We start from the raw sequence: 12,225 nt of genomic DNA, 5'->3' as shown, positions 1-12,225 counted from the left end.
CGCCCAGATGTGTGTGTGTGTGTGTGTTTTCTGTTACCTGCACGCCCAGATGTGTGTGTTTTCTGTTACCTGCACGCCCAGATGTGTTAGTGTGTGTTTTCTGTTACCTGCACGCCCAGATGTGTGTGTGTGTGTGTTTTCTGTTACCTGCACGCCCAGATGTGTGTGTGTGTGTTTTCTGTTACCTGCACGCCCAGATGTGTGTGTGTTTTCTGTTACCTGCACGCCCAGATGTGTGTGTGTGTGTGTGTTTTCTGTTACCTGCACGCCCAAATGTGTGTGTTTTCTCTATGTTACCTGCACGCCCAGATGTGTGTGTGTGTGTGTGTGTTTTCTGTTACCTGCAGGCCCAGATGTGTGTGTGTGTGTGTGTGTGTGTTTTCTGTTACCTGCAGGCCCAGATGTGTGAGTGTGTTTTCTGTTACCTGCACACCCAGATGTGTGTGTGTGTGTGTGTGTGTGTTTTCTGTTACCTGCACGCCCAGATGTGTGAGTGTGTGTTTTCTGTTACCTGCAGGCCCAGATGTGTGTGTGTGTGTGTGTTTTCTGTTACCTGCAGGCCCAGATGTGTGTGTTTTCTGTTACCTGCAGGCCCAGATGTGTGTTTTCTGTTACCTGCACGCCCAGATGTGTGTGTGTGTGTGTGTTTTCTGTTACCTGCACGCCCAGATGTGTGTGTGTTTTCTGTTACCTGCATGCCCAGATGTGTGTGTGTGTTTTCTCTGTTACCTGCACGCCAAGATGTGTATGTGTGTTTTCTCTGTTACCTGCAGGCCCAGACGTGTGTGTGTGTGTGTGTTTTCTGTTACCTGCACGCCCAGATGTGTGAGTGTGTGTTTTCTGTTACCTGCAGGCCCAGATGTGTGTGTGTGTGTGTGTTTTCTGTTACCTGCACGCCCAGATGTGTGTGTGTTTTCTGTTACCTGCATGCCCAGATGTGTGTGTGTGTTTTCTCTGTTACCTGCACGCCAAGATGTGTATGTGTGTTTTCTCTGTTACCTGCAGGCCCAGACGTGTGTGTGTGTGTGTGTTTTCTGTTACCTGCACGCCCAGATGTGTGAGTGTGTGTTTTCTGTTACCTGCAGGCCCAGATGTGTGTGTGTGTGTGTTTTCTGTTACCTGCAGGCCCAGATGTGTGTGTTTTCTGTTACCTGCACGCCCAGATGTGTGTGTGTGTGTTTTCTGTTACCTGCACGCCCAGATGTGTGAGTGTGTGTTTTCTGTTACCTGCAGGCCCAGACGTGTGTGTGTGTGTGTGTTTTCTGTTACCTGCAGGCCCAGCTGTGTTTGTGTTTTCTGTTACCTGCACGCCCAGATGTGTGTGTGTGTGTTTTCTGTTACCTGCACACCCAGATGTGTGTGTGTGTGTTTTCTGTTACCTGCACGCCCAGATGTGTGAGTGTGTGTTTTCTGTTACCTGCAGGCCCAGATGTGTGTGTGTGTGTGTTTTCTGTTACCTGCAGGCCCAGATGTGTGTTTTCTGTTACCTGCACGCCCAGATGTGTGTGTGTGTGTGTGTGTGTGTGTTTTCTGTTACCTGCACGCCCAGATTTGTGAGTGTGTGTGTTTTCTGTTACCTGCAGGCCCAGATGTGTGAGTGTGAGTTTTCTGTTACCTGCACGCCCAGATGTGTGAGTGTGTGTGTTTTCTGTTACCTGCACGCCCAGATGTGTGTGTGTGTGTTTTCTGTTACCTGCAGGCCCAGATGTGTGTGTGTGTTTTCTGTTACCTGCAGGCCCAGATGTGTGAGTGTTTGTGTTTTCTGTTACCTGCACGCCCAGATGTGTGAGTGTGTGTTTTCTGTTACCTGCAGGCCCAGATGTGTGAGTGTGTGTTTTCTGTTACCTGCAGGCCCAGATGTGTGAGTGTTTGTGTTTTCTGTTACCTGCACGCCCAGATGTGTGAGTGTGTGTTTTCTGTTACCTGCAGGCCCAGATGTGTGAGTGTGTGTTTTCTGTTACCTGCACGCCCAGATGTGTGTGTGTGTTTTCTGTTACCTGCACGCCCAGATGTGTGTGTGTGTGTGTTTTCTCTGTTACCTGCACGCCCAGATGTGTGTGTGTGTGTGTGTGTGTGTGTGTGTGTTTTCTGTTACCTGCACGCCAAGATGTGTGTGTGTGTTTTCTGTTACCTGCACGCCCAGATGTGTGAGTGTGTGTGTGTGTTTTCTGTTACCTGCAGGCCCAGATGTGTGTGTGTTTTCTGTTACCTGCACGCCCAGATGTGTGAGTGTGTTTTCTGTTACCTGCAGGCCCAGATGTGTGTGTGTTTTCTGTTACCTGCACACCCAGATGTGTGAGTGTGTTTTCGGTTACCTGCAGGCCCAGATGTGTGTGTGTGTTTTCTGTTACCTGCAGGCCCAGATGTGTGTGTGTGTGTGTGTGTGTGTGTGTGTGTTTTCTGTTACCTGCACGCCCAGATGTGTGTGTGTTTTCTGTTACCTGCAGGCCCAGATGTGTGTGTGTTTTCTGTTACCTGCACACCCAGATGTGTGAGTGTGTTTTCTGTTACCTGCAGGCCCAGATGTGTGTGTGTTTTCTGTTACCTGCAGGCCCAGATGTGTGTGTGTGTGTTTTCTCTGTTACCTGCAGGCCCAGATGTGTGTGTGTGTGTGTGTGTGTGTGTGTGTGTGTGTTTTCTGTTACCTGCACGCCCAGATGTGTGTGTGTTTTCTGTTACCTGCAGGCCCAGATGTGTGTGTGTTTTCTGTTACCTGCAGGCCCAGATGTGCGAGTGTGTTTTCTGTTACCTGCACGCCCAGATGTGTGTGTGTGTGTGTGTGTGTGTGTGTGTTTTCTGTTACCTGCACGCCCAGATGTGTGTGTGTTTTCTGTTACCTGCAGGCCCAGATGTGTGTGTGTTTTCTGTTACCTGCACACCCAGATGTGTGAGTGTGTTTTCTGTTACCTGCAGGCCCAGATGTGTGTGTGTTTTCTGTTACCTGCAGGCCCAGATGTGTGTGTGTGTTTTCTCTGTTACCTGCAGGCCCAGATGTGTGAGTGTGTTTTCTGTTACCTGCACGCCCAGATGTGTGTGTGTGTGTGTGTGTGTTTTCTGTTACCTGCCCGCCCAGATGTGTGTGTTTTCTGTTACCTGCACGCCCAGATGTGTTAGTGTGTGTTTTCTGTTACCTGCAGGCCTAGATGTGTGTGTGTGTGTGTGTGTGTGTGTGTGTGTGTGTGTGTGTGTGTGTGTGTGTTTTCTCTGTTACCTGCAGGCCTAGATGTGTGAGTGTGTGTGTTTTCTGTTACCTGCACGCCCAGATGTGTGTGTGTGTGTGTGTGTTTTCTGTTACCTGCACGCCCAGATGTGTGAGTGTGTGTTTTCTGTTACCTGCACGCCCAGATGTGTGTGTGTGTGTTTTCTGTTACCTGCACTCCCAGATGTGTGAGTGTGTTTTCTCTATGTTACCTGCACGCCCAGATGTGTGAGTGTGTGTTTTCTATGTTACCTGCACACCCAGATGTGTGTGTGTGTGTGTTTTCTGTTACCTGCACACCCAGATGTGTGTGTGTGTGTGTGTGTGTGTGTGTTTTCTGTTACCTGCAGGCCCAGATGTGTGTGTGTGTGTGTTTTCTGTTACCTGCAGGCCCAGATGTGTGTGTGTTTTCTGTTACCTGCACGCCCAGATGTGTGTGTGTTTTCTGTTACCTGCAGGCCCAGATGTGTGTGTGTTTTCTGTCACCTGCAGGCCCAGATGTGTAAGTGTGTTTTCTGTTACCTGCAGGCCCAGATGTGTGTGTGTGTGTGTGTGTTTTCTGTTACCTGCAGGCCCAGATGTGTGTGTGTGTGTGTGTGTGTTTTCTGTTACCTGTACGCCCAGATGTGTGTTTTGTTACCTGCACGTCCAGATGTGTGTGTGTGTGTGTGTGTGTGTGTGTGTGTTTTCTGTTACCTGCACGCCCAGATGTGTGTGTTTTCTGTTACCTGCAGGCCCAGATGTGTGTGTGTTTTCTGTTACCTGCAGGCCCAGATGTGTGTGTGTGTGTGTGTTTTCTGTTACCTGCAGGCCCAGATGTGTGTGTGTTTTCTGTTACCTGCACGCCCAGATGTGTGAGTGTGTTTTCTGTTACCTGCAGGCCCAGATGTGTGTGTGTGTGTGTGTGTGTGTTTTCTGTTACCTGCAGGCCCAGATGTGTGTGTGTGTGTGTGTGTGTGTGTGTTTTCTGTTACCTGTACGCCCAGATGTGTGTTTTGTTACCTGCACGTCCAGATGTGTGTGTGTGTGTGTGTGTTTTCTGTTACCTGCACGCCCAGATGTGTGTTTTCTGTTACCTGCAGGCCCAGATGTGTGTGTTTTCTGTTACCTGCAGGCCCAGATGTGTGTGTGTGTGTGTGTTTTCTGTTACCTGCAGGCCCAGATGTGTGTGTGTTTTCTGTTACCTGCACGCCCAGATGTGTGAGTGTGTTTTCTGTTACCTGCAGGCCCAGATGTGTGAGTGTATGTTTTCTCTGTTACCTGTACGCCCAGATGTGTGTTTTGTTACCTGCACGTCCAGATGTGTGTGTGTGTGTGTGTGTGTTTTCTGTTACCTGCAGGCCCAGATGTGTGTGTGTGTGTGTGTGTGTTTTCTGTTACCTGCAGGCCCAGATGTGTGTGTGTTTTCTGTTACCTGCACGCCCAGATGTGAGTGTGTTTTCTGTTACCTGCAGGCCCAGATGTGTGAGTGTATGTTTTCTCTGTTACCTGTACGCCCAGATGTGTGTTTTGTTACCTGCACGCCCAGATGTGTGTGTGTGTGTGTGTGTGTGTGTTTTCTGTTACCTGTACGCCCAGATGTGTGTTTTGTTACCTCCACGCCCAGATGTGTGTGTGTGTGTGTGTTTTCTGTTACCTGCACGCCCAGATGTGTGTGTTTTCTGTTACCTGCACGCCCAGATGTGTTAGTGTGTGTTTTCTGTTACCTGCACGCCCAGATGTGTGTGTGTGTGTGTTTTCTGTTACCTGCACGCCCAGATGTGTGTGTGTGTGTTTTCTGTTACCTGCACGCCCAGATGTGTGTGTGTTTTCTGTTACCTGCACGCCCAGATGTGTGTGTGTGTGTGTTTTCTGTTACCTGCACGCCCAAATGTGTGTGTTTTCTCTATGTTACCTGCACGCCCAGATGTGTGTGTGTGTGTGTGTGTTTTCTGTTACCTGCAGGCCCAGATGTGTGTGTGTGTGTGTGTGTGTGTTTTCTGTTACCTGCAGGCCCAGATGTGTGAGTGTTTTCTGTTACCTGCACACCCAGATGTGTGTGTGTGTGTGTGTGTGTGTGTGTTTTCTGTTACCTGCACGCCCAGATGTGTGAGTGTGTGTTTTCTGTTACCTGCAGGCCCAGATGTGTGTGTGTGTGTGTGTTTTCTGTTACCTGCAGGCCCAGATGTGTGTGTTTTCTGTTACCTGCAGGCCCAGATGTGTGTTTTCTGTTACCTGCACGCCCAGATGTGTGTGTGTGTGTGTGTTTTCTGTTACCTGCACGCCCAGATGTGTGTGTGTTTTCTGTTACCTGCATGCCCAGATGTGTGTGTGTGTTTTCTCTGTTACCTGCACGCCAAGATGTGTATGTGTGTTTTCTCTGTTACCTGCAGGCCCAGACGTGTGTGTGTGTGTGTGTTTTCTGTTACCTGCACGCCCAGATGTGTGAGTGTGTGTTTTCTGTTACCTGCAGGCCCAGATGTGTGTGTGTGTTTTCTGTTACCTGCACGCCCAGATGTGTGTGTGTTTTCTGTTACCTGCATGCCCAGATGTGTGTGTGTGTTTTCTCTGTTACCTGCACGCCAAGATGTGTATGTGTGTTTTCTCTGTTACCTGCAGGCCCAGACGTGTGTGTGTGTGTGTGTTTTCTGTTACCTGCACGCCCAGATGTGTGAGTGTGTGTTTTCTGTTACCTGCAGGCCCAGATGTGTGTGTGTGTGTGTTTTCTGTTACCTGCAGGCCCAGATGTGTGTGTTTTCTGTTACCTGCACGCCCAGATGTGTGTGTGTGTGTTTTCTGTTACCTGCACGCCCAGATGTGTGAGTGTGTGTTTTCTGTTACCTGCAGGCCCAGACGTGTGTGTGTGTGTGTGTGTTTTCTGTTACCTGCACGCCCAGATGTGTGAGTGTGTGTTTTCTGTTACCTGCAGGCCCAGATGTGTGTGTGTGTGTGTTTTCTGTTACCTGCAGGCCCAGATGTGTGTGTTTTCTGTTACCTGCACGCCCAGATGTGTGTGTGTGTTTTCTGTTACCTGCACGCCCAGATGTGTGAGTGTGTGTTTTCTGTTACCTGCAGGCCCAGATGTGTGAGTGTGTGTTTTCTGTTACCTGCACGCCCAGATGTGTGTGTGTGTTTTCTGTTACCTGCACGCCCAGATGTGTGTGTGTGTTTTCTGTTACCTGCACGCCCAGATGTGTGTGTGTGTTTTCTATGTTACCTGCACGCCCAGATGTGTGTGTGTGTTTTCTGTTACCTGCACGCCCAGATGAGTGTGTGTGTGTGTGTGTGTTTTCTGTTACCTGCACGCCTAGATGTGTGAGTGTGTGTTTTCTGTTACCTGCAGGCCCAGATGTGAGTGTGTGTTTTCTGTTACCTGCACGCCCAGATGTGTGAGTGTGTGTTTTCTGTTACCTGCAGGCCCAGATGTGTGAGTGTGTGTTTTCTGTTACCTGCAGGCCCAGACGTGTGAGTGTGTGTTTTCTGTTACCTGCAGGCCCAGATGTGTGAGTGTGTGTTTTCTGTTACCTGCAGGCCCAGATGTGTGAGTGTGTTTTCTGTTACCTGCACGCCCAGATGTGTGAGTGTGTTTTCTGTTACCTGCACGCCCAGATGTGTGTTTTCTGTTACCTGCACGCCCAGATGTGTGTGTGTGTGTGTGTGTGTGTGTTTTCTCTGTTACCTGCACGCCCAGTCTGGACAGATAGCGGTTGCGCAGACCGAACAGGGACAGAGGCTTCAGATGCTCTCGATCCTCCACAGCCTCCTGATGTACACGCTGGACATCCCTGAGACAAAACTGCAGTGTCACTACACTGACATCTGCTACTCACACACACACACACACCTGAGACAAAACTGCAGTGTCACTACACTGACATCTGCTACTCACACACACACACACCTGAGACAAAACTGCAGTGTCACTACACTGACATCTGCTACTCTCACACACACACACACACACCTGAGACAAAACTGCAGTTTCACTACACTGACATCTGCAACTTACACACACACACCTGAGACAAAACTGCAGTGTCACTACACTGACATCTGCTACTCTCACACACACACACACACACCTGAGACAAAACTGCAGTTTCACTACACTGACATCTGCAACTTACACACACACACCTGAGACAAAACTGAGGTTTCACTACACTGACATCTGCTACACGCACACGCACACGCACACGCACACGCACGCACACGCACACGCACACGCACGCACGCACGCACGCACGCACGCACGCACACGCACGCACACGCACGCACACACACACACACACACACACACCTGAGACAAAACTGCAGTTTCACTACACTGACACTTACACTTACACTTACACACACTAAAAAACAAAAGAGTACATCATGTTTTTATTATCATCATCCTGAGAGTCAGTGCCAGATTGAGAGTGAAGGCAGTCAATAGTCTCGGGGCTGCACTGCAGCGCTCAGACTCAAACACCGTCATCATGCTGGAGATCTTTGATCATTAGCTCAGAAAAATTGATATCAAGTAGTATTTCAAATACAGCATTACACGCTGAACGATGAAATATTACACAGAGATGAAGCTGAAGCCATATAAATCATACTACAGAATACATGCAAATACATCTCATGTACGACATGGCGGGTCATATTTCAGATTTCAACCCAAATACTTCTGATAGAAAACATAAGGTAAAAAATTGTGTTCATATTCCACTATATTTTAAAGCAAAATGCATCGCTTTCAACACGTAATTGTACATAGATTATATATTTGAATCATGTAAACTCTAGAAATAGTTTTAACAATATCTGGCCATGTGAATGTATTTGGTCTTGCGGGACTAGATTATTAAGTTTGGACTCGCTACTGCTAATAGATCCACGCTGTAAGATCTGCTGCATTAATAGACACTCATCAGTGCTGTGTCAGATCTAGATCTGGGGCTTCAGAGGAACAGCTAACACTCAACCAGACTATTGAAATGCTGAGCAAGCATCTCATTGGCTGCAGGATCAGCTGAGCCAATCAGCTTGTGCCATGCCGTAATGATGTCAGGATTGCATGTAAAGGACCGTCAGCCTGCGCCATCTAGAGTTTTATGACTGAAGTAAATGACAAAGAAATAAAAAATAACAACAAATCTTCACAAAAAAAGCTTTTTTAAATCAATATGAAATGCCATTTACAATATCTCTGAGTAAGGGGCCGTTCACACAGAGCGCGTTTCTCCATTCCACTGCGACACCATTGTTTTTCAATGTAAACGCACTAGACGGACGTCTTTAACCGTTGCGCTCATTACACGGCATTCTAGAAGTTCAAGTTAAAAGTTCAAGTTTTAAAAAAAAAAGTGTCTTTTTTTTTTCGTCTCACGTTTTTAACATCACAAACGCGTTCTGTGTGACCCGGCCCAAAGACAGTTAGTCTTGATAAACAGGCGGTAAATAGTCAGTTCTTTGGGGATAAAATCAATCAAGTGAATCCCATGTTACTGTGCAAACAAACCAGAATTATAGAAATGATTAAAACTGTAAGTACAACACAAATAAGCCAAGTAAAGACAGGAGCAGCTTCCAGTCTGAGTGGACCATGATGAAGTGAACCCAGTGTCCAGTGAAGCACAGGATCACTCACCAGTCGTCAGAACCAGTCTCTGCTTCAGGGCTACAGCGGTTCGACTCGAGAGCGAGTGAGAACTGGTCCGTGTGAAGCCATGGACCCTGAATCGGCCTCTAGACACAGAAAGCTCTTCGATGTTTATAATGTTCGAGATGCTTCCCTGAGACATCGGCTGGACCTCACGAAGAAACGTGCCTCGTATTCCGTCCCGAAGTGAAAGAGAAAGAAAAGCGGGAAGAATACATCAAGAATACCTTGTGACATTATTTTCATTACAATTAACCCATTACTGCAATAATACAGTGGTAAAAATAATCCTACCCTGGCACAGTTTCACTATTAAAATCATGAGTTCAAATCATAGGTACTACAGGGTAATTACATGGAAGGTAATTATTAAAATTGTATATTAAAAATAGTTTTTTCGCAATTCCAGAAACAAGAATTTGAGAATAATGTCACAAGATCATGTGAAATGCGTTCTAGTAGTGCGGGTGTTGTGTGTCCATCTGTCCGGTGCTCATCTAAAGGATTGTGGGTGATGTGAAAGTGTTCAGTGAAGGACGCAGTGCAGAAGAGCCGTCACCTGAAACACAACACACACACACACACACGAGTAAAACAAACGAACAGAAGTTCTTCACACACAGTTCATCCTCACAGAGTTAGACGTTCAAACACAGTCCTGAATGAAACATGTCCAGCAATCGTTCTCTCAGCGCAGCGGCCATCTTGTATACGGGTTAGCTGGCATTGACAGAGTGATTGTGGGATTATATGCTGGTTTCGTTGGACACTTTTAAAGTATTTTTAAATGATTTGGAGAAGGAAACATCGGGCTGTAGATGTTTTAGCTAGCTATGTAGTGATATTGAAATTTGATTGGATTTGCTTGTGTGTGTATATGTGTATGTATTGTTGGATGTTTGTTAAACTCAAACGTGCTGTGTCTGTCAGTCTTGGCCAGGACGCTCTTGTAAAAGAGATTCTTAATCTCAATGTGCTTCTTTCCTGGTAAAATAAAGGTTATAATAATGTAAAATATGTGAGGCTGCTAAAAGAAAATATTACATAAAGCAGCATTTTTATAACAGGCCTATGGAAGCTTGTTTCTGCCACAGTGTGAAAAATAAAAAAGGTAATTGCGACTATTTAATCTCACAATTCTGACTTTATATCTCAGAATTACATGATATAAAGTCAGAACTGCGTGATATAAAGTCACAATTCAGAGAAATAAAGTCAGAATTGCGAGATGTAAACTCGCAATTGTGAGATAAAAAGTCGCAATTATCTTTTAAAATGTTTTATTCTGTGGCGGAAACAAGCTTCCACACAGGCCCATGATTAGGGCTGTACGATTAATCACGATCTGGCTCAGTGCGAATATGAAGGATTATTACAATAATCGATTATTAATGAAATAGATATATGCCCAGTGTGTTAATGTAATAATTAGCAATAATAATAATCATACAATTTATTTAGTATTAATATATGAGCACAACATTTTTGGCCAAATTGTGCAGCCCTACAAACAAGTACAACAAATTTTTGTAAAAACAAAAAACAAAAGAAAGATAATAATGAAAAAAAAAAGTCTTTTAAGCGGCAATTTGATCTCAAACTGCAATTTTAACCAGGAAAAAATAATTTAACAGTAAACGCTGCTCACACACACTCCGTCTCTGAATACACAGTTCAGCTTTCCAATAACGTGCGTTCGGGAACGCAGAAAGTCGGACGCGGTGTGTGTGTGTGTTTCAGTGTCATTGTCATCAGTGTCTCGGGTTTGTCATGCTGTGAGTGTGTGTATAACGTTCATCTGGGAACGCAGTGTGTGCCACTGCACAAGATTTGTAACGTCACTCATCTGTAAAGCTACACCAACACACGAGAACACACAAATATGTTTCTGAATATGCAAATTGCTGTTCATGGCGATGTCAATATAAAGTGTAACTAGGGGTGGGCGATATAGCCTCAAAATTATATCACGATATTTCAAGAATATTTGCGATAATGATATTTATGACGATATAAAAAAAAATTTAGACAATTTTTTTTATTACATTTATACATGTTTGCTCACTCATTGTGTTTTTACAATTGGGTAATTTTGTATTTCAGAGTTTACACAACACAAGGAAGCTTGATTTCAATCTTTGAATTAAATTGAAAAAAGTAGCAAAACATATATACAAAATAATAAAGATACAAATAAAGAGAAACGTTTTTGGGTAGGTCTAACACTATTCAGAAATACTACAGAAACTGAATAAGGTAATCAAATGTAAAATAACAGTCCTGAGTCCTGACTAAATTAAATTAAAGGCTATTAATTCTGATTCCTTACAATGAAAGCTATCTTTTGTTGTTTTGACAACATTAATGACAGACACATATGGCTGCTGTCACTTTTAGAGCTAGTGCCCGGATCCATTACTGTTATACTGTCTGTCACACTGTCACGCACGTTTTATGGTTATTTCAGACATAACCGACTGTTTACGAATATACTAACCATTACCGGAATTTTTACACAATTTTGCGTGTTTTTTCCCCCGTTAAAGCAATATAATCCGCGAAATGGAACTTTTGTTACTCGCGAGCTGTTTGTGAGGCGGCTTTACTGTATGCACGCAGAGTAAACATCTCTCAGAGAGCGCGCTGAGAGTAAATTTGAGAGTACTGAATAGTTTAAAATCGCAAATGTTTAAACTGATAAGACTTAAAAAGAAGTGAAAATGATAAACTTTAGTTACGATGCAAGTGACAAAAGACAATTCCGTCATGTCCTGACTGCTAAACACAAGAGTGTGGTATTGACGCTTGACTTGTGCAACCCATTTTGAAAGGGAGAGAGAAGACGCGGCACCGCTGAAAACTCACGCGGTTGGTAAAATCAATATTTGCGGGGGAATTTCCCGCATTATAAGTGGTAGACCTGCAGGAATTATTAAAATACTATTGAAGTAGCTCCTTTTTAGGTACTAAATCGTCATTGGAGGCTGACTTGCTGCTCTCGCGCTCAGACAGGTGTTGTGATTGTGCGTGCTAAGGAACGTAATGCACCATACGTCATTTCGTCGCTATATCAGTGATATCGCGATATGACACTTTTTTATCATGTAAAAATTTATACCGGTATTATCGTGGACGGTATGATATGGCACACCTCTAAGTGTAACCTCTCGCTCTGAGTTTGATGTTCTGATGCGCTCATGATCCTGTTCAGGAAATTACAGCGGCTGTTCATTTCTATCCTACAGAAGTGACCAAATATTAAAGGTATTATAATATTAAAAATATTAAAACTAAATGTTGTTTGGCCGATATTAAAGACGGATTTGATCATGTCGCAGTGTAACTACTAACACCAGCAGTTGTGCCTCTGCAGGCGTTTATTACAGTAATGTGCAGA

General features: G+C 45.0%; 2 protein-coding genes across 3 annotated transcripts in view; one reads left to right on the top strand and one right to left on the bottom strand.

The window, feature by feature from the left end:
* Window positions 1-9,828, top strand: part of LOC307166918 (uncharacterized protein) — a 30,142-nt gene extending 20,314 nt beyond the window's left edge. Inside the window, exon 2 of the mRNA XM_079885687.1 lies at window positions 9,769-9,828. Coding sequence (XP_079741813.1) covers window positions 9,769-9,781 — 13 coding nt within the window. The 3' untranslated portion in view covers window positions 9,782-9,828. The remainder of the gene's footprint in view (window positions 1-9,768) is intronic.
* mfsd1 (major facilitator superfamily domain containing 1) overlaps window positions 1-12,225 on the bottom strand; it is a 54,701-nt gene that overhangs the window by 30,760 nt on the left and 11,716 nt on the right. Inside the window, exon 16 of one of the 2 annotated variants that reach the window (XM_079885657.1) lies at window positions 6,858-6,963. In XM_079885657.1, the coding sequence (XP_079741783.1) occupies window positions 6,858-6,963 (106 nt within the window). Of the gene's footprint in view, window positions 1-6,857; window positions 6,964-8,525; window positions 9,388-12,225 lie in introns of those variants that run through there. The other variant, XM_079885658.1, reaches the window with a different exon arrangement.

Source organism: Squalius cephalus (genome assembly GCF_949319135.1).
Source record: "Squalius cephalus genome assembly, chromosome: 11".
Lineage (NCBI taxonomy): Eukaryota > Metazoa > Chordata > Actinopteri > Cypriniformes > Leuciscidae > Squalius > Squalius cephalus.
This window is presented reverse-complemented; position numbering and strand designations above follow the sequence as displayed.